This window comes from Primulina huaijiensis, chromosome 17 (assembly GCF_012295235.1).
Source record: "Primulina huaijiensis isolate GDHJ02 chromosome 17, ASM1229523v2, whole genome shotgun sequence".
Lineage (NCBI taxonomy): Eukaryota > Viridiplantae > Streptophyta > Magnoliopsida > Lamiales > Gesneriaceae > Primulina > Primulina huaijiensis.
The window spans coordinates 2,232,300-2,253,923 of record NC_133322.1 but is presented as its reverse complement, the minus strand read 5'-3'; the positions used below and the strand labels follow the sequence as shown (position 1 = coordinate 2,253,923).

The window sequence follows — 21,624 nt, the reverse complement described above, 5'->3', positions numbered from 1 at the left end:
ACTGATCTACATAATCTCAAAACTTTGATTTTTTTTTTTTTTTGATTCAATATTAATGAAGTTCTCAAAGAAATAGATGGAATTTCTTCCTAGTTACAAAGTCACAAACCTTAATGGTCAATTTACTTTGACAAACAAGATTTACCCAACATTAGAGATAGGGCCAGCTTCACCCACCACCACCCTCCACCTTCTCTAATTTCATGTAATAACATGTACAAAAATTTATTGTTTCGTGTCCTCTTTCCTTGCAGTTTACACTTACTAAACTTTTTCCAAAATAAACATAAAATCAGTCTAATACAACAAGTGAGAATAAGATTTACTTTTAGAAATGTTCATCTGTTAGTTCGGTTTTAATTCTTCAAACTTCGATTCGGTTTTTAGGTTTTCTGTTTATGAAATATGTCATCCGAAATCCGACAAATTTTATTTCGGTTCGATTTTGTACTATAATAGATTTATGTATTTATATGGATTAAACCAAAGCTTCAAGAATCATAGTTCTAAATCTCGTTTGTGCTTATTCCACCAGCCTCCTTGTTCATTGTCCAAATATCCACTGTTCATTTTTCAAACTTCAAAAGGCACTGAACCAAACAAATAAAATCAAAAGTTCTAAGGCTAGGGTTTAACAAAATTTGGGGGAAATCACAAGCCTCAAATAAAATAACAAAACAAAAGTTACAAAACGTTAACAGAGAAATTTGAAATTTTGAAATAAAAATATGGGGCAGAAATGAGATTTCCAACAGAACTGGAATTTCACTGTACAGCATTCGGTTTCCCTGTCCCACAAATTCGAAGCAAACACAATCAATCCCTCCTGGCGCCACAAAACCTTTGAGGACATGGAGAATCTGAAGCAAGTTGCATGCTCAGAAAACGAGAAACTGGCGGCGTATCTGTTGAACAAGCGAAAAGAAATGGCCCAGGGTGCCAAGGGAATTTCGGACAATGTGGACTCGACTCTATACAAGGCTTATTCCAATGTTTGCAACTGTAATCACCCTCTAAAAACCCTAAGGGACTTGTCGCAAATCAAGTGAGTGAAATTACCTTGAAGGTTTCGCGGTTCCATTTTTTCTATATGTGTTTTGTGATTTGGCATGATCTGGTTCTGGAAAAGAGAAGCCTTTTCGTTGAATTTCTTCGATTCCGTTAAAGAGCTTCAGAACATGATGAAAGTTATTATTTTTAGTTGCAGCTGTATGTTTTCTGATAAATCATGCAAATGCGGAGTTCCTCGTGGAAGTCCGCAGGTGACGGTGGACTTTGCAAGATTTTTTTTTCTACGAAACTCCCTCAAAATTTGTTATATGTATGGCTTCAATTTTTCCGCGATAGTAAATTATAGATATACCGTGTTTGATATTAAGGAAATGAAGCTTACAGTTGGAAGTAGAAATAATTTTCTCGAATCTATTTTTTACCAATTCCAATAGAATGTAGTCTATTGCTCCAAAAACATGTTATAAAAAAAATCATCCATGACTTATCTTGCTACAATTGAAAATGCAAAAAATTGAATCCACTTTTCCTTTTCATTTTCCACTGCTACTTCCAGGATTCCAGTTTCAACGGGCCATAAACGTCGTGACTTGAACAGGAGAATTTGGTTTTTATATTAATTTAATTTTAAACTGGTATTTTTGCTCTGTAAAATCTCATTAGTAAGTCTTTCTCATATTGTCTTTTTCATTTGGAACAATGCCAATGCCCAATTGCGTTCCACACATTGCATTCAGTGCGTATTAAAAAATGAAAAAAATGATAAAAAAGACTCCCTTTCAATGCTATTGTAGGGGTGTAGGTAAATGGATTTTGAAGCAAATGAAAGGTTTTTTTGAGGCAGATTCCGATCCTCCTGGTGATGACTTGCACATAAGGGGTAACTTCAAACACACAGACACAAAAAGTTGATTAGTTGATCACGGTGATTAAAGTGTAGAAATTTTCTTACGCGTTCTCATCTATAATTCAAATGTCTAATGATTATAGGAAATAAAAACAAGGGTCCTAGGCGATATGTGCCCCAAAAGAATTCAGTCGCCTATGCTCTGCTCATTTCACTTTACAGGTAAATTGTTCGAGTTTCAGTTTTAACATTTCTTTTAGTTCTTATGAATTTTACCTTATTATCTTCGAATTGTAATTATTTATTTGTTCTATCACTTGTATTATTATTGCATCAATCATCATTATATTATTTCATTAATTTATGTTTATGTTATTAGGGGGACTGAAAATGATGCTGAATTTATGCGTAAGAAAGAGCTTATTGATGCAGCAGAAACAAGCGGATTGTCTCGTGTGCCTATAGCGTAATTTAGCTGTTTTTATTCTAAATGAACCTGGTATCAGGTTAGTTTGATTGGTTTGATGTTCTTTCATGCCTCTAGGCCTGAAAAAGCAAAAGGGAAAGGGGGACATTTTGGAAGCTCACCAAGGGACTGGTACAGCGGATGGAGTTGCATGAAGACGTTAATAACTAGAGGGCTTGTGGTCAAGTCGAGCTGCCCGGCCAAGTATGCTTAATTGCTTTTAAATTCCCCTTTAGGATGATCATCACTTCAGCACTGTACCATATAGGTTGTTTTGTTTTGGTGTAGAGTGGATATGAGGAAAAGGAGTTATTGTTACACTACCATATTAATTCTTGTCTGGCAGAGATGCCTTATAAATCTTATACCAAAAAGATTTAATAAGCTTCATGTTGTCTCACTTTATAACTTCTTTGCCATATTTGCTAATTGTAGCCTCAAATTAGATTTGATGATGTAAAACATTTGAATGGTATCTGATTTTTACATGGTTGATATAAAAAAAATAAACAAAGTTTACGCCGAATCTGATTATACTTTTTAAGATAAATTTATAAAGTGTGCGACAAGTGGAGGTAGTAGCACATCTAGTTTCATGCTCAGTATTTTTTCAATAAAAACAGATTTCTATAGGATTTAAATAGTATGTGGATTCATTTTCTAAAGATAATGTTGTTGCAACATTAGAGTATTTCTTATGACAACAAATTCAGGTATATGTTGACAGAAGAAGGGAAGGAAGTTGCACGTGAATGCCTTTTAAGATCTGGACATACTGATCCGAATAAAAGTTTGCATAGTTTGGAAAAACATTCAAATCTAAACCCAAGTGATTTGTTGAGAGTTGAAGACTTGCCAGTTTCAGAGTGTGATATTGTTGCTTCAAGTGAAAAAGTGGTGCAGCCATCAACCAATTTGAAGAAACAGAAGATATTACATGTTCCACCTGAATATCTTGAGAAGGTTTGTGTTTTAAGATGTAAGTTTGGCAAGTTTTTGGTTGTTGGTAACTTTTCCAGCAGTTTCAGTCCTTAATGGTGTATTAGTCATGTGTGTATATTATTACAAGTAGGCATGTTTTGGATTTGCTGTGTTATGTGCATTTTCATGTCTTTTCTTTCATGTATTCGTGCTTTTACATGATTCATGTTCTTTCTATGGCAGTTTCTTGGCATGGGATTTTCTCAGCAACAAATTATCCGAGCTTATTCTGAAGTTACAGAAACATCCCAAAGAAAGGAGATCTCCTCACTATGGCCATCTGTTCTTTGTCGCCTTCGAGAAGACAAAATTTATGGTTTGATATCTGAATCTTTCGCTAAAATATATTGATCATTATTCTGATGCATTACCCTCAAGCCATCATAAAGTTGGTAGAATTCTCATTGTCCCTGCCTTGGTATTCTCAAAACGAAGACATTGGTGATTAATGCTCTAAAGACCTTTTCATGGCCATATCTTTTTTTTTTTTGTTGTGACCCAATGGTGGATTTTTTATTGCAGGTCGAGCAGGATTTTGTGCAAGTGAGAATGTAGAAACACGTACAATTTCTACATCTAGTAATCAGAAGTCATCCATTGTTCATGATCTCGGGCGTAACTCTTATACTATGAAAGCTTGCTCATCAACAGTAAGCATTAATTTAGTTTGAACTATGATTTTCACATTTGCATGGCCAGTATGGGGTGTGAAGGTATATAGGTAAAAAGGATGTGGTAATTTGTTTGCTAAGAAAGGGGTAATGGAGAAGTGGAGTGAAAATATGATCACTCTGTTTGAACCTTTTCTCCCTTGTGAAAATGGAGCAGGTAGTCAGGCCAATAGCAACAAGACTTGAAGAAACTTATAATGGTGACTGATATAAGAGAATATTAAATGGACGTAATGTCATATATTTTTCTCACTTTATGTACGTCCATTTATTCTCTATTTTCTCTTCCTTCGTGTATCAAGCTAGCTAATCATAAAACAAAGAAAAATTACATTTTCGTAGACCCATCCCCCACATTTCCTTACCTGCCTCGTCCAAGAATTGAGTGTATGGTAAATTTTTATCAGGCCATCATCTATGTATTTGAATGTTTGTCCGTTCTAGATTTATTCGAACTTGTACAATCACCACATCTAACCTCTTTTCTGATTAATATATTTAGTGTTCTGTCGTGCCATTATTATCCACACTGAAAAATTTGTGATGATATCATATGTTTATGACTCTGATTTTTATTCATAATCGTACATCACCATATAAAGTTGCTAGATTGAGTGCTTGGAATGTAAAAAATTTTCTGATGCAATAATTTGTGTTATTGGGTTAGGTGTTTTGTAAATTCTTTTCAATGTGTTGGATATTTGTTCACGATTTTTCTCTCTCGGAGGTTCAGGATCATGCAATGAACAAGCTTAGCGTTCAAGAATTAGAATCTAAGTCAAACACCTTGGCAATGCCACCTTTGACAATTGGAGAGAAATTTGGGGATGTTTATGAAGTGGTCTTGATATTAGATAATCGTGAGCAATTTGCCACACAAGGGTGAGTCCCACGACAAACCCTATCTTGGTATTTAATATGGTGTTATGGTAGGTATTTAATATGGTTTTATGGTAATGAAAGGAGACTTTTTACTTTTTTATCCTGTTAAGATTGAGCATAACTTGTAAACTCTGTAGCTTGGACCTTGTAATCAGTTGGTCTTTTTATCCTTCTATACATTTATAACCGGATATTTGTGTACTTGTGTTTACAAGAACTTATACCTGAGGATTTCTTCTAAAACCATGTTGGGCATTTATTTAATTTTTTCGTACTTGCTTCTCCTAACATATTTTTGGTGATTTTTTAATAAAGCTAAAACTTGACCCCCAGAATTTGTTTAGTTATTGTACCACATTCACGAAGACTGTAATTTGTTCGGTATTATAGCTCTATTCGGTTTTAAATTGGTGGGCGATTTTCCAGTGAAATTCATGGTGGCAATATCAGGTGGAAAATTCTTATAACTCTGTCTGAAGTTGACTGAGAACTTTCACTTAGTGGTAAACATTGAATGGAATGGGATTCCTGACAATGATTGTACAAGTTTTTGTTCACTTATCACCATCTCCTATCTAGTCATAACTTAAATCAGCTGTCTCCATAAATTTTTCTGAAAAAGTAAAGATGAAAAATGCATTGGCAATGATCAAGTTAATATATAGGGGGCATTTATTTGGTCTCTTGAGTCGAAATTTTTTTGGATGAAACCTCTAACATTATCATTCATCCAACTTTTTTCAAAAATTTTATGCTACTCATCATTTCACATTTCAAATCAACTATCCAAAGCATAATAATTACATAATCATTTTTTTACCTTACTGTTTAACTATTCTACCACTCGTTATATTAATTTACCTTTTTTACATAAGTATTACATTATATCTTTTCAAATTAATGTTAAGCATAATCTTAAAATGACTTGAAAAATTTTTCTCAAAACTTTTGAGTTGAGTAAGGTTGAAAGCCTAACCAAAAGCCACCTTATAATGCTGTTTCTTTGTAACTATAAATTGAACTACATTTTACGGTCTGATGTTTTAATGCTTCGATCACTCAATTTTGTGATGAGGACAAATTTCAGGATATTCTTTTTTTCCCCCTGCAAATAATCTGTAGTGCAAATATTCAGCTGCAGTATTCTTTGTCACATCACATAAACTATTTCTTTGAATGGTTCTATATCATCTCTGATTTATGAAGATACCACGTGCCGGAATATGATTATTTTTCCCGATATTTACAGGTCTCGTTCCAGAAAAATTATTGATGGCATATGTTCCCAATTTCAGATTAAAATAGAGGTCAGCAACATGATTCTTTCTTCCTAGCTATTTTTTTCATACATCTCCCCTTAGTCGGGTGGCCAAGTGAGCAAACTAGTTCTCTTTGATAAGAATTATTGCTGCCATAGCTAGTAGCTTTCGGTTAAAATCTCATTGTTTTCACCTTGATTGACATGGGTACGTGAATCCCTTATTAGCATTGGAAAGATCTGAAAGATTTGGGATCTAATTTTTTGACCTTTCAACAGATTAGAAGATTGCCTGTTGGTGATTGCATTTGGATAGCCCACCACAAGTATTTTCACAGTGAATATGTTCTTGACTTTATCGTTGAAAGGAAGAAGGTGGATGATTTGCGCCACTCAATAAGGGATAACAGATATAAAGATCAGAAACTGCGACTGTTGGTATTTTTTTATATCCTTTTGAGTTTACATGTTCTGTGCTCTTGTTGAATGCTCCAGTATGAGAGAAATATTAGAAGTTGAGGAGCTTTAGGTTTGTAACCTCCTAATTGATTTATTGTAATCTTATTACGTCACTCACCTGTTTTTGGTGGAAGTTGCCTTGTTTTTGGGACATCGATCCACATTTTGATTCCAGTTATGTTTTTTGTGGTACGATATAAACCAGTTAATACTGCCTAGGCTTGAATTTCATTTAAAATGCACCTTTGTGTTCAAACATTTTCCAATTTGGAAGAGATACGATAATCAGCTTATTAGGCTAAATGATTACTGAAGGATGTAATGCTCTTTTCGTGTACGGTTGGTTATATGCTTGTGTTGGCATAAATTGGATATATTCGTATTATCATTTTTGGTTAGCATTTCTTTTTCCGATTTCGATGGATCATGAATCCCTCTTATTATGTTAGGGAAGTTAGCAGCCTTCAAATTAGTGAGGGTGAGTAGATATTCCTAAAAATGGTTTTCTGTCTCCTTTAAACAACTTTAGTCGAGATGTTCTAACCTAGCTTTGACTACTGGATGATTGATCATCATTATCTCTATCATTTCTCTCATAAATTTGTTTGATCTTTGAAAGAGGTGTGGGCTGAAGAAGATGATTTATCTGTTGGAAGGTGACCCAAATTCTTCTGAGGCAGCTGAAAGCATCAAAACAGCGTAAGTTATGCTGCATTGAGATGCTTAATTACTGGATCTGACACATGATATGTACATGAATGAATGCTTCTGTTTTCAGCCATGACTTTTCCATTCACCATACTGATCCATTATATTGGTTTCTAATTGATTTGGTCTTTCTAAGGTTAAAGTGCATCATATTTTGTGCCAATATTAAATCAGTAATCTAGTTCGCTTGTACAGTTGCTTTACAACTGAGATCTTGGAGGGATTTGATGTGCAAAGAACAAGTGGCTTGGCAGATACGTTAAGAAAGTATGGTTTTCTTACTCAAGCTATAAACCAATACTACAGATCTCTGGATCCAGAGTTAAAGAATCACAGTTTCTGCCTGCCTTTTGATGAATTTATCAAAAGATGTGAAGAGTTGGATAAAATGAGAGTCAGTGATGTATTTGCTGTCCAACTCATGCAGGTATAAATCATTCCAAAATTGATCAACAATTTTGGGGGGTTTTCAGAGTTGTGCGTGTGTGGTTATTGCATGAAGCATCTACATTTTTATTGCTTGGTTGACAGTTAAACTAGCATAATTGACAAGGACTATTCGGCTGTATTTATATCCCCATTTTTGTATAGTGTACTTACCATTCATGCATTCATTTTTACCTTTTGGTTCTAGAATGCTAGATTTTATAAATGAATGGGGAGATGCTTGATACTTGTCGCATACTTCTAGATGGTGGGGTTTTGTAAAATGATGTTTTGCTGCTGCTGATAACTTCAAAAGATGTTTTTTTCAGAGTTGTGCATGTTTGGTTATATCATGAAGCATCTACATTTGTATTGCTTGGTTGACAGTAAAACTAGCATAATTGACAAGGACTATTCGGCTGTATTTATATCACCATTTTTGTATGGTGTACTTACTATATCACCATTTTTGTATGGTGTACTTACCATTCATGCATTCATTTTTACCTTCTGATTTTATAAATGAATGGGGATATGCTTGATACTTGTCGCATACTTCTAGATGGTGGGGTTTTGTAAAATGATGTTTTGCTGCTGCTGATAACTTCAAAAGATGTTTTTTTCCTAAAAGCCACCTGTAATTAGTGGTGGTGCTGATTGTTTTTTGGTGTGGGGTAGGGGGGGTTAGGGGGCGTTGAGATATACCCCACTGTCCAAAAAAGAGAGATTTTAAGAGGGATATTTGCCTTACATTATTGCCTTATTAAAGCCAAAAAAAAGATGGTATATGATATTATTTTATCATTGCAGGTTCCACATGTAACAGAAGACGTTGCTTTAGCTGTTATTGATTTGTATCCAACTTTGCTCTCTCTCGCTCATGCATACTCTATTCTTGTAAGTTTATCTTTATTCCGTAGAGTTTTTTTATGAAGTTTGTACCATATAGTAGCTATATGCTTGTCTTTTCCAGAGTATCATCCTCCATGTCTTTGGCATCCTAAGTTACACGGAATAACTGAGATTTTCATTTCAAATGGAGTAGAGACCAGATAAACAATATGTGCGCCCTTTCTATTGTTATTGCTATTTATGAATAAGTTCGTTTTTCTCCATCCACGGAAGGATGTTCTTGGCTTGGTTGGGTCAAAGAATCTAGTATAGTCCTTCAGTTGTCTCTAAATATGACTTCTATTTATTGAACCTCCTCTCTTACTTCAAAGGACTGTGACATAAGTGCCCAAGAGGAAATGCTCACGAAGCAGAGCAATAACTTGATCAATGCGCAAGCTAGCAAAAACATTTTCCAACTCATTTGGGGCGATTGACATCATAATGTTGTTTTCAGCGAGAAAAGTTCAACTGGGTGGTTTCTGAAGCTCACAAGTTAGAGGTACTTCAAGATTTGTACTTGAAGGACAGATGTAAGTAGTTAACTTGAATGTAGCTAACGTCTGGGAGAGAGAGCCTTGCATGTAGAGAAAATAGGTTTCCTCCCAAACTCTCCATTTCCCGGGCACATCAAGCATTTTGTAATTTCTCCAAGTGAAATATAAGATATGTTTTTTCATTCCCTTCTATTCGATTCAATACCATTTTCATTTCGCTTTCTATAAATGAGTAAATTCATCATACCAATTCATTTTTATTATCATCTGTACCATTAGTTTTCATGTAACTATGTGATATAATACAACAAGAAAATGTCACTAAATTATTTTGAGTCACGTATACCGCAACCTTTCTTTTTCTTCACCTTTTTGATTTTCTAGCTGTATCATGTGAAAAATTATATTTTTCGTCATGTACTCAATACACTTTTTATCTTTTTATCATTTTTTGCATTAATCAACAACATAAATTCACAGCTTTAGTTCCCTAATTTACACGTTTAAATCACTCGAATGAAACAAAGGACAGGGACAGAAAATTCAGTTGTGAACCGAACTTGTTTAAAATGCATGATTTTTGTGCCATACAAATAAAAACAAGTTTCAAAACAAGAAGACAGAACATTAATTAAATATTGTAAGAATTTTGATTCCCATCATCAGAGAAATGTCACACAAAATCAGAACTTCTCTTTCAATCTGATCAAATCAATCTAATATATACGATGCACATAAAAAACATGATACTGCTTATTTACGAGAATAAAAAAAAGAGATGCATTAGCCGAGAACCTTAACTTTGAACAAATTTAAGCTATCAAGTCTGCACCAGTAAATCCTAACTCTCCTTCCTTTTGGTCTTCGAAGATTTCCGATCGTCTGGAATATAGGACACCCAGAAAACAGGCAGCATAGTGCATGCTGCCTGTATCAACAGCCCTTGGGGCAAACCCTGAAAATTGTCCCCCGTTATTCCAACGAATGACGCAAGGGCGACACCAAGGTAGCCACTCACAATAAAAGCAAGTGAGATGGCGGACATAACAAAGGCCATTACAGAACCCTCGTACCCCGGTGGGCAGAGTTGCGCCATTAGAACGGTAAAAGGTAGAATCTTGAAGAAGTACAGAACCTCGAGCAGGCCTGAGAATATGACAACGTAAAAGGAGTCAGGGATGCCTATGCTCTTGTACACGCCTTTGACAAATAAAAAATCTGATATCATGAACACAGCCATTGAAATCTGAACTGATGCTATTAATCTTCTTCCTGAAATGGACTTGAGATGACGATTATACACAACACCCCAAAGAAGCATAGCTGCTTGCCCGAAAACCTTTGATATCCCGAGGAGTGATGATTCGATATTTAGGTGCTGTGTTTGGTAGTAGAACATGGTGCCTGTTAAGGCTGGGATTACGGCATAGGATAGAGCAAACCAGATTATCGAGTAAAAGATTTCCGGTTTCTGTAGAGCGGCCCAGAGTTCCGATAGCTGCTTCTTAAAACTTACATTCGATGGACTTTTTGGTAGGTCTAAGGTATCCTCACTTACAAACGTCGTCACCAAGAACTGGAAACATAGAAGAATCCCGAAGATAAGGAACATCATTCGAGGAGAAACTTGATCAATAGATATGCCTCCAACAAAGTTTCCTAGCACCCCACCAATAGACGAGGCCATCCAAGTAAAAGACTGGAGAGCACCAGAGGAAGATGATTTGACGTTTTTCGAAGAGAGGGGTTTTTTACAAGTTTCCGCAACAATGGCATCATTAGCAACCTCGACTATTGAAGCACCAAGATTCCCGAGAAGGAGATACACAGTGATCGAGAAGAACGAGGAGTATGGTGAGGCAAAAATTGCTATAGCTATCCATGATACTGCTTGTAAAAACGCTGCAAGAATATTCATAGATGTTATTTAACAGAGCAAAAATGCACACCTAAAATCCTTAGATAATAGCGATGATGAGCTATCAAATATGAGCATGGCAATTGAGATTAGAAACACCAATAGGAAGGAATCATGCACTCACAGAGTTTGATATATCCATTTGATCATGCATCACAAAAGGGAAAATGAACTACTCGTCTAGCAACACTAATGAGGAAAAATAAATCTCACGGTCCCCACATCCCCGAACAGCGAATTACACAACTACGAAAATCTGTTGCCACAACAGTAATATGACATATGTATATAGCATTTCTAAGACCAGGACTATATACTAATACTACTATGAAAGAGAATTCTGATAGATAAACCACAAGCCAAAGAGATAATTCCAGGGGTCCATTTTCAACTGAAAATTAAGCGTGCTTTGAGTAAGATAACTTAAACTTCATCAGCACTCCCAGATAACATGGCAATTCAGCAAGGCACAGAAAGATAAAGAACATTTTAAATACACTTGAGAGAGAGAGAGTTTCCAACAAAATATTTTGACCAAGGTTATTTTTCACAATCTTCCCTTGTCGGGACTCGTACGATGCCGTAGGAATCACAGGCTCCGAACAATTAAAACGTTGTTACCTTAAGCTGATGTACAAAGAAGATCATTAACTTCTTCAAGAAACTAAAAGACGCGTGAGTTACATAAAGAACCAACCAAATGCAGCTAACAAGAAAACATTTTAAAGCTATAATTTAGACAATCAAACCTAATTAGTAATTATGATCCTAGAAAAAAGATGAAAATAACTGAAAAATGCATACCTCCAATGGCGATGTATGGGACACGGTGCTGGCCAAAGATGTAGAGTGAATCAGAGAGTATGCCGTAGAAGGGTTTTGCAACCATGGGAAAGTTGGCTGAATTCTGAAGAATTTGCAGGGTGGAGGGATCCATTTTCAACCCATCTTTGAGGAAGAAATTGACACCCATCCATGGAAAGCATCTCAATCCCTGAACCCAGTACCCTATTCCAAGCAACAGTTTCCTATTCCTATCAATCTCACTTTCACGCGACACCATTCCTGCAAAGTTTGCCTCCGGCTATAATAAAAAACTCTTCTTCAGTGTCCAATGAAATAAACCAAATTTCACCCAAAAATCTTCAAGATTCAGCCTTTCAACTGTAAGGATCCCTACACCAACTGGGTTATTCTATAAAATAGCTCCAAATCGTCGAGAAAAACACCAGAACAGGACCCCCACCACCCCACACCTGCGGACAACTAAACATTTGATTCGCATAAACTAAAACATAGACAAAAGGACGTTGTGGTTAAGAGAAGAACAGGGGGTGGCAGTGTTGGGAAAGCTACACTTGGTTCATTTCTCTTGAATGTGTAATGAATAATTTATTGTTTAATTAATCAAATGGGGAAGGGGGTTGGATACTCAGATCCGGAGGGGCCGAAAGTTTACAATGTGGAGTGGTACCATGTTTCATTCTTGTTTCCAGTCCCAATCCGACCAAATTTTATTATGTTAATTTATTTTTAAATTGGACAAAATATTATGCTAATTTAAGTATTGGGTACTTTTGCTTTTGAATTTTTAAAAACCAAATTTTATTATGTTAATTTATTTTTATAAAACATATTATGCTATAAAAAAAAATTGGACAAAATATTATGCTAAATTTAAGTATTGGGTACTTCTCCTTTTGCTTTTTTTTTTTTTTAAAAAAAAATTCTGAAAATATTAACTTTTTCATCATGTTACTGCAGAAAAAGGTTCCATCAGATTATGAGAAAAATTAAAAATAAATAATTAGATTAATACTGTTAATCTCATCTAAATTATTTTCCCCTATAAAGATGGGTCAAATGGTGGATCATTCTCACTAGTGGAGCCAAAAACCCAACATTTGGAGAAGTAAAACATTTATTTTACTATTTTTATAGTCAAAAGAAATGCAATAATAAAGTTTTTAGGTTAAATATATAAATTCTATCTCACATTATCAATTTCATGCAAGTTTTAATAAATGTTTTTCACACCAAAGAGCCCCACATGTAAGGCCTAAGCATATAATGGCTAAAACTGCACATGGAGTCAAAGCATAGAATCTCCCCTAAAATTGGATGAAATATTAATTTTCCTTTTATATTCATTAGTTACTCTATTGTTTTGTTGGGACTTCACGTTAGTCTCAATATAAGACATAACATGTACCCTACAAATATCTCTTGATAATAGTCATAATCATAATAACAATGACATAATATTTGTGCAATGTTCTAAAAAAATAATAGGTGGGAACTTAGAACGCGAGTGTAAATCAGTTTTTTTAGTTTAAATATCTAATCTTTTTGTTCATCTTCATATTTCTTCAATAATTCATCTGTATGAGATTCAAATTCAAAATTAATGACTTATTCTTCATCTTCATCATACAATTGAAAATGATAGGAAAATAAGTCAAATAATCTTTAAAAAAATTAAAAATTAAACAAATTTATGCATTAAATTAAGCAGCCTCTTAAACGGATTTTGAGCAACTTAGGTGACCGATTTATGTAATGCCCAGACATCATCTTTCTAAAAATGAAGATGCGAGCGACCACATAACATCTAGGCGCCTTTGAACACTGATCCAAACTCGTAAACACCGTTTGTTTACATATAATTGTGGCAATGTATCCTCTAATATAAAATCCATACAACCCAAATCCATTTCCAAAATCATAATTCGCATGTGAACGAAGATAGACGCAGAAATTCAATTGTTTGGAACAGAACATTGAAATATCCTTCAACACATTTATACTTGAAAACAATGAGACTTCCTACCATTACATTTCACTCGAGTAATAGCCACCTTTTTGGCCGTGATAAATACCTAAATGGCGAACTCAGCTGTACATTTTTGGAACGTAAACGAACAATATCGACAGATTTTACATCAACCTACCGAAGAAAATACTCAACGTTCTTCGTATGGGGATGGCCCGGGAGGCAAGGAGGAGGTCGAAACATTGATACCTCTCATCCAAAACCTAGCAATGTGGGGATGTGTCAAATGTTTACAAACAAACAAAGGAAACACATCTCGAAGATGTTGTGTGAGAACAGAATTCAGTCGAAGCTTGTTGATAGACTCCATCTACCACCCAAGTAATCCTCCACGGAGATGTTCTGCTCGGAGCTGCTAATGGAATCGGACTCGTTTTCCAGATTAAGCAAAGCAAGATTGAGGAATGATTGGATGCTTGTTGGTGAAGGTCCACCGAGAATACCATTTTCGTCTTCCGAAGAATCGATCTCGTTGTGTGCCCACTCAATAACTTCTGGAGAACCTCGAAGGAGTTTAAGAATCTGTTTGAAGAAAACACAAATAGTTCAAATAAACAACTCCTCGAGGACTTTACTACATGAAATATGTTTGCATCAGTGTTATTAACAAGTGCTTACAAGGCTGATTTCAGGACGAGATTGTGGGGAATCTCTGATACAAAGGGTTGCAGCAGAGACAAATTTCTCAACTTGATCATTGTCATAATTACTGGCCAAGTCGGGGTCTCGCAGTTCTGAAATATCTCCGTTCTTCAAAATGTGTCTTGCCTGAAAATATCACAGTTACGGTTGCATGGAAATCCAATACAACAAATAGTTCAAGCAAACAATATTAAATGGACCGAAAAGGGAGGATCTCCATTCATACTACTAGGAGCTGCTTGCTCGTCTTAACAACAATACTCACCCACATTACCAAGCTTTCCTGGCCCGTTGGATGTCCATTATCAATTGGCTTTCTACCTGACAAAAGCTCAAGGAGTACAACTCCAAACGCATAGACATCAATTTTTTCGTCCAGTTTCCCATGCATAAAATACTCAGGAGCCAGGTAGCTGACATAAAAATCAAAGTAGACAAATAAATCCTTTTATCCAGCGACTAGGAAATGACTAGAAATCATTGTGGGCATAGAAAACTCACCCAAAGGTTCCAGTAACATCAGAGGCGCCAATATGATGTGAACACGAAGCCCACGTAGCAAGCCCAAAATCAGCAAGCTGTAAAGGCCAATGAGTTTTAGGGATGGAAAAAAAATCACGTCCAAATTATGTCACTGATGAATAGCAAGCAAAGTAAAAGTCAATGACCATTCACACCTGTGGGTCGAAATCATCTGAAAGAAGGATATTAGATGACTTTACATCTCTGTGAATGATTGGCTCGGCTGTATTATGCAGATGGTCCAGTGCCTCAGCAACTCCTAAAGCAACCTTATATCGCTCTTTCCAACCAAATGATTTACCAAACTTTTGAGTACCTGCGACAGTCCATGGTTGTTAGTGACATTCTCTAGCACAAAAGATGGTGATGGATCAGAATAAAGCGCAGGAAGAAGATGATGGACGCACCATGGAGGTTGTCCTCCAGGCTGCCTCTGGATAAAAGATCATAAACCAGAAGTAGTCTGTCATCCTCTAAACAAAAGCCAACTAAAGAGATTATGTTTTTGTGGTGCAAGGACGTAATGATATTAATTTCAGCAAAAAACTGTTCCAACACATCGTCAGATGGCTTCAGAATTTTAACAGCTAGCTCCTTGCCTCCTCGCAGACAGCCTCTGTAAACCTCGCTGCTTCCCCCCTTTCCAATCAAATTTTCTACAATGAAGGAAAGGTTACTAATGAGACTTCCAAGAATGAGGGGAAGTTAAAATAATGATAAAATTTTGAGAGAACAAACCACGTGCAAAATTGTTTGTTGCTTGCAAGAGTTCCTGGAAGCTAAATGATTGGCATGTAGAATCATATTTCTCGCCGAGACCCTTGAGTTGTGAGAAAATCTTAGAGGAATAAGCAACAGAATAAGTGTCATCTGACACATCAATAGCATCCTCCTCCTCTTGATCCATTTCTAGACTACAATCGTTCTTACAAGATGAAGTAATCTGTTTCTGATCTGGATAAATAGCCGCAACAGATTGTCGACCAGGCAGTTTCAAAAACATCCATTGCAATATTGAGGACTTCCTAGAAGCAGCTTCAGGTATTTTTTGTCTGTGTAGACGAATCTTGCGAAGCAATGCCCATCCAGAAGTGGATTCGAGTATTCTATGGGTTTTAATGGGTAGTAGAGCCAAGGAACTTCCAGCATTTTTACTACTTGATGATGATAAAACTCTAGTGGGTGGTAAATTCAAAGGGCTTTGGGGTGTGGTCCTTCTCCTTTTGGATCTTGATTCGGAAATATCACAACTACTGAACTCCAAAACTTTAGCAGCAGCTGATTCGCTTTGAAAGACAATCTTACCATTATCAGCACATACAACTAATATATTATTTTGAAGATTCTTAGCACAGTACTTGGCAACAGATATTCTCGACCGAATTGTGTGACGGACCTCAGAAGTACCCACAATTAAACTAGTTGCACCACATGACTTTGCCTCTCGGGAGAGAATTTTTCGAACCGGTGATCCCCTACAGACCTTAAGCTTTAGATCCACCTACAAAAATTTGTAATATTTATAAAGTGCAATTGAGAAACTATTATCACAATCGGTGAATCATCAATATGGTTATCCGAAATAATTAGGAGCAAAAAATGATTTTGGTTCAGCCTAAAATGGCTTTCCAGCTACTCCTAAATTGGATAGAAACGCATTGGTTCCACCTCTAGGCCCACTTAAATCAAACATTTTGGAGCACAGCACCTACTGAACAGAATTACACGGAAATATATGGAATCACGAAAATCTCGGAGTTAAGTCGGGAAAAGTACAAAGATATACATTCAACCTAAAGATATACATTTAAAATTAAATTCATTGAGAAGAAGAAGAAGAAGAAGAAGAAGACAGATTATAATAACAGAGAGACCTGTTTCAGGTTACAGAAGCCTTCATAAGCAGCTAGCACGGAATCGAAATTTTTCACCAGTGAAATCAGACTTGTCTTATCTGCTTCAATTACAGAAAAAATAAATAATCGTTATTCGAAGAGCAACACACAATCAACAAACTTCAAATTTGACAGAAGTAACAACCCCGACCACTCAACAGGAACTATGAAATGAGAATCCATACTCAACAGTAAAAAAAGAAAAGAAAAAACACACGCGACTAGAAAACAAATGCTAAAAAGTTATTCCCTATGCCAGGTTCCTCGATTCAAATCACTCACCAGTACTTGGATCGAGGACATGCAAAGCAATGACGCGATCACCGGCCTGTGCAACCTTCACCAACGCCCAAGTCAGTAATTCTCTGCTGCGTAAATCGAGCTTCACCCCGACCACCACCACCGTGCCTCCGCCGCAACTCTCGCCGGAGCATGGAGTCCCCGCCAATCTCATTCCTCCACAGAAGATAGATCAAGCGGACGCGACGCCGTTTGTGTTCTGGTCCGTTACCCTTTCTTTCTCTCTCTACAATAAAGCAGTGCTTTAATATTCTTCGCCTTGTCGAGCCTCCAAGTTAGGGAAGAGGAATAGATTATAATTCAAAATGCACTGCAAGCACACAGTAAATAGATAAATAAATATCATTTCATTGATATTTATAAAAGTATGAACCAAAGTCAAAGTTTTTCTATTGTGTATTGTCAAATTTGTCTTTAGTTTGTACATACAAGAGAAATTTAGTAAGAATATTTTTGTAAAATCAGTTATTATGATCATGACAAAATTGTCAAACTATATTTATGCTAGATAATGATCAAGTTGCCAAGAAAGCTGAAACTCTAAAATTATTTGATTTTTATTTTCTTGTAGATGAATTGAGCAAATTTTTTTCACAAAAAATATTAATTTGAAAAGATTGAAATACCAAAATATATTGGTTTTATTTTCTTATAGATGAAGTGAAAAGGATTTTTTCAAAAAAAACTTAATTTTTAGTTTTTTTCACAAAAAAGTTAATTTGCAGAAGATTAAATACCTAAATTCTTTGGTTTTATTTGCTTGTAAATAAAGTGAAAATATTTTTTTTATAAAAAACTTAATTTTTATAAGGATATGATGTTAAATATCTTTTATTTTACGTTAATTAAGATTAATTATTTTAAAACGAATAATTAAACTAATGAAATCAAATAATTAAACTAATTTTCTTTTTGTTTTACCAAGGTCGGTGTCATGAAAAAGGTTAGACATTTAATTACATTTACAAAATGATAAAAGAATTATTAGATATAAATATAGATAATCCTAATAAATATTTCGTGGGTATTTATTCTATCTATATTTCTTTATAAAAAAGAAAGTCGACTAATAATTTTCAAAGCCTTGGTTTATTACTAAAATTCAACGATATAAGATTGCATAAATATATTTGTATTAATTTTATCTATTTTTTCCTCTTTTTAAAGGCTAGAAACTATAACAATTACTTTATGAGATATTCTTGCAATTAACGAATGCGTATTTTTATAAAAGATATATATTGATAAAGCAGTTACAACTTTTTGTAAACTTAAAAATATATCTTTGAATGTAAATTTTTAAAATTATGATAAATAAATTTTTATAAAAATTATTCATTAGCATTACTCACTACTTCTCCAAAGACAATGTCAAAATTATTTGGTTTTTATTTACTTGTAGATGAAGTGAACAAATGTTTTTTCACAAAAAAATTTGTTAATTTGAATGTGATTTATTTTATTTTGTAGATTTATAATCTTTTGAATGATTTTATATATGCAAGAAGTTTATCTTTAATTTGGTGCGGATGTTTTTGTAAAATCAATTATTATGATGATGTCAAAATTGCCAATCTACGTATGTTAGGTAAGGATCAAGTTGCCAAGAAAAATGAAACTCCAAAATTCTTTGGTTTTTATTTTCTTGTAGATGAATTGAAAATATTTTTTTCCACAAAATATTATTTTGAGAATATTGAAATACAAAAATTCATTGGTTTTATTTGTTTATAGATGAAGTGAAAATAATTTTATCCCAAAATAATTAGTTTGTAAAATATTGAAATACCAAAATTTTTTTGTTTTATTTGGTTGTAAATATGATGAATTTTTTCCACGAAAAACACATAATTTGTGTAATGACATGATGTTAAATATCATTTATTTTACATTAATTGAGATTATTTAATTTAAAACGATGAATTAAAATAATGAAGTCAAATAATTAAATCATGTGGTTTTGGTGTTATGAATAAGGTTCGACATGTAATTACATTTCACAAAAATGATACGAAGCATTATCGGATATAGAAGAAAGATGACCTTATAAATATTTCTTGAGTATTTATTCTATCTATATTTCTTTATAAAAAAATATCCAACTAATATTTTTCAAATCCTTAGTTTATTTTTAAAATTTAACAATATATGATTAAATACATACAATTTTTCTAATTTTAAATATTTTTCATCTTTGTAAAGATCAGAAACTATAACAATTACTTATTTGATGATCTTGCAATTGAAAAAAAATGTATTTTTATAAAAGATGGATGTAAGAAAATCAATTATAGCTTTATGTAATCTGAAATGACATATGTTTGAAGGTAAATTTTTAAAATTATTATGAATAAATCTTTACAAAAATTACATTAGCATTACTCAATATTTCTCCTTATGATTGATAATAAGAAAGGACGAAATTATTTGATTTTTATTTGCTTATAGATGAAATGAACATATATTTTTCACAAACTATTAAATTGAATATGATTTGTTTTATTTTTTAAATCTATAATCTTTTGAATGAGTTTATATATGCAAGAAGTTTTTCAAGAAAAAAAATAATATATAAAAATTTAATACTTCCAATAATATAGTATGAAATATAAAAAATATATGTTGATCGTAATTTTGAATTTTTGTATTTAAATAATATATTGCATAAATCTGTTATATCACTAAGAGTTGGAAACATTTTGATAAATTAATATCATATTAATTAAATCATATTTTTCAATTGTCTAGAAGATGAAATAACCAAAATTCATTGGTTTTATTTGCTTGTAGATTAAGTTAAAATATTTTTTACGAAAAAGAAACATAATTTTTAGAAGACTGAAATAACAAAATTCTTTGGTTTTATTTGCTTGTAGATTAAACGAAAAAAAAATTTCACAAAAAAACTTAATTTGTGTGAGATAGAGAAGAATATACATTTTTTCTCAAAATAAACAAAAAGATTTAAATAATTTATAATTGAACACATTCAAATATAAGAAAAAATTTTAACAACGAAAACAATGAATGCAAAAAAATATCAGTAGATTCCGAACAACAATAAATTAAAAAGAAAAAATACGATCATCAACTGTCTCAATTGTAACAATATTGAAATATAAATAATAGAAGACGATAACAACACAAGAATGAATATTGATGATAATTAAATTGTTGCACGAAAAGATTTTCAGCATCAAAATTATTATAAAAAAAGAAGTCGTCCAACAAAAGAATCAAAAAATAGAGATATGAAAATGCAAATGATTGATGTCGACAGCACCATAAGATTTGCTAATGAAGACGATGAGAATATTGTTTTTTTTTTTTCACAAAAAAGAAAAAACTTATGAAAAAAAAAATTCGTGAAAGCAATAAAAATTGAAAATATAAATGAAGAAAACATTTGACGTAATAATTTAATGTAAGATTTAGAATATATTATCTAGCTATATTGTATTTTTATTTTTCATAAATAAGTTGCACGTGGTAAAATAAATGGTCAACGCTATGTATTATAATTTTTTCTTCTATCAAATTTAATTTTAATTATTATGATATCAATTCTATATTATATTTTCTCTAATGTCTAATTTATACAAAATTATAAGATTTATTACTAATATGTTTTTCAAAAATTATTAATTTATTTAGATTGCGCTTGGATGAATTGATTTCAAATTCATGGATTAGAATTATAATTTTATGAAACAATAGAATATTGAATCTACAAACGACTTATTTTACATATTATTATTTATATAAAGTAGAATGAATTTCAAATTACATCATTATTGGGTGAACTTAAAATATATCATAATTAACATGAAATACTACTATATACACATGAAATGAGTGGATTTGAAGTTTACGATGTTACTTCACTAAATAACAAAAATACATTTGAATGTATTGAAATCCTTCTATTCAAGAATAACCTTAGATTTATAACACATAAAATTTTTAAACAAATATCTTTTGCACTCATTTTATAATACTTGTTGTACAAATTATATTACATTGAATTTTCTACGGATAATGTTAAAAGAATAACCAATATATTGTACTACGATATTTACAACAGTTATATCATGAGATTTTGTTATTGTCTAATGAGATTTTATATTTAATTTATCATGATATTTTGAAAAAAAAAATTTTGTGTTGATTTTTTTGTGTTGTAAGAATTATTGTACAAATTTAGTTGTACATGTAGCATTACTCATTTTCTATATATTGACTAACATGAAAATCATTAATATATAATTTTCTGTAAATTAATCTCTTCCGATCTCATTTCTTTAACAACAATTATTGATAACGGAAATGTATTTTCACGTGCGTCGCACGTGTCTTTACCTAGTAAATTTAAAAGTGTATATAATGAATGTACAATACATTAAATTTCATTTCATTG

General features: G+C 33.2%; 3 protein-coding genes across 6 annotated transcripts; 1 reads left to right on the top strand and 2 right to left on the bottom strand.

The window, feature by feature from the left end:
- The first annotated feature begins 638 nt into the window (after window positions 1-638).
- On the top strand, window positions 639-9,277 carry LOC140963399 (crossover junction endonuclease MUS81). Of its 3 annotated transcripts, XM_073422707.1 has the most exons (16): window positions 639-1,045; window positions 1,806-1,891; window positions 2,002-2,080; window positions 2,238-2,324; window positions 2,403-2,528; window positions 3,038-3,287; window positions 3,489-3,621; window positions 3,828-3,955; window positions 4,704-4,858; window positions 6,108-6,165; window positions 6,396-6,554; window positions 7,195-7,274; window positions 7,479-7,550; window positions 7,653-7,710; window positions 8,520-8,606; window positions 8,933-9,277. In XM_073422707.1, the coding sequence occupies exons 1-16, from the start codon at window positions 852-854 to the stop codon at window positions 9,035-9,037; spliced, it is 1,857 nt and encodes a 618-aa protein (XP_073278808.1). In that variant the 5' UTR covers window positions 639-851; the 3' UTR covers window positions 9,038-9,277. The 3 variants fall into 3 exon arrangements, with proteins under 3 accessions (XP_073278808.1, XP_073278807.1, XP_073278805.1); XM_073422706.1 differs by having other exon boundaries at window positions 640-1,045; window positions 4,710-4,858; window positions 7,479-7,710; XM_073422704.1 differs by having other exon boundaries at window positions 641-1,045; window positions 7,479-7,710.
- A 456-nt stretch (window positions 9,278-9,733) lies between these two features.
- Window positions 9,734-12,463, bottom strand: LOC140963492 (probable folate-biopterin transporter 7). Its single transcript, XM_073422838.1, has 2 exons — window positions 11,820-12,463; window positions 9,734-10,999 (listed from the first exon to the last, which is right to left on the bottom strand). Exons 1-2 carry the CDS (start codon window positions 12,076-12,078, stop codon window positions 9,939-9,941), a joined length of 1,320 nt encoding a protein of 439 aa, XP_073278939.1. The 5' UTR covers window positions 12,079-12,463; the 3' UTR covers window positions 9,734-9,938.
- Window positions 12,464-13,699: 1,236 nt separating this feature from the next.
- On the bottom strand, window positions 13,700-17,499 carry LOC140963213 (protein kinase STUNTED-like). 2 transcript variants are annotated; one of them, XM_073422505.1, is made up of 9 exons: window positions 17,190-17,499; window positions 16,887-16,969; window positions 15,751-16,513; window positions 15,420-15,668; window positions 15,168-15,328; window positions 14,992-15,068; window positions 14,756-14,903; window positions 14,467-14,616; window positions 13,700-14,370 (listed from the first exon to the last, which is right to left on the bottom strand). In XM_073422505.1, exons 1-9 carry the CDS (start codon window positions 17,359-17,361, stop codon window positions 14,131-14,133), a joined length of 2,043 nt encoding a protein of 680 aa, XP_073278606.1. In that variant the 5' UTR covers window positions 17,362-17,499; the 3' UTR covers window positions 13,700-14,130. The 2 variants fall into 2 exon arrangements, with proteins under 2 accessions (XP_073278606.1, XP_073278607.1); XM_073422506.1 differs by having other exon boundaries at window positions 16,887-16,966.
- Between the last annotated feature and the right edge of the window lie 4,125 nt (window positions 17,500-21,624).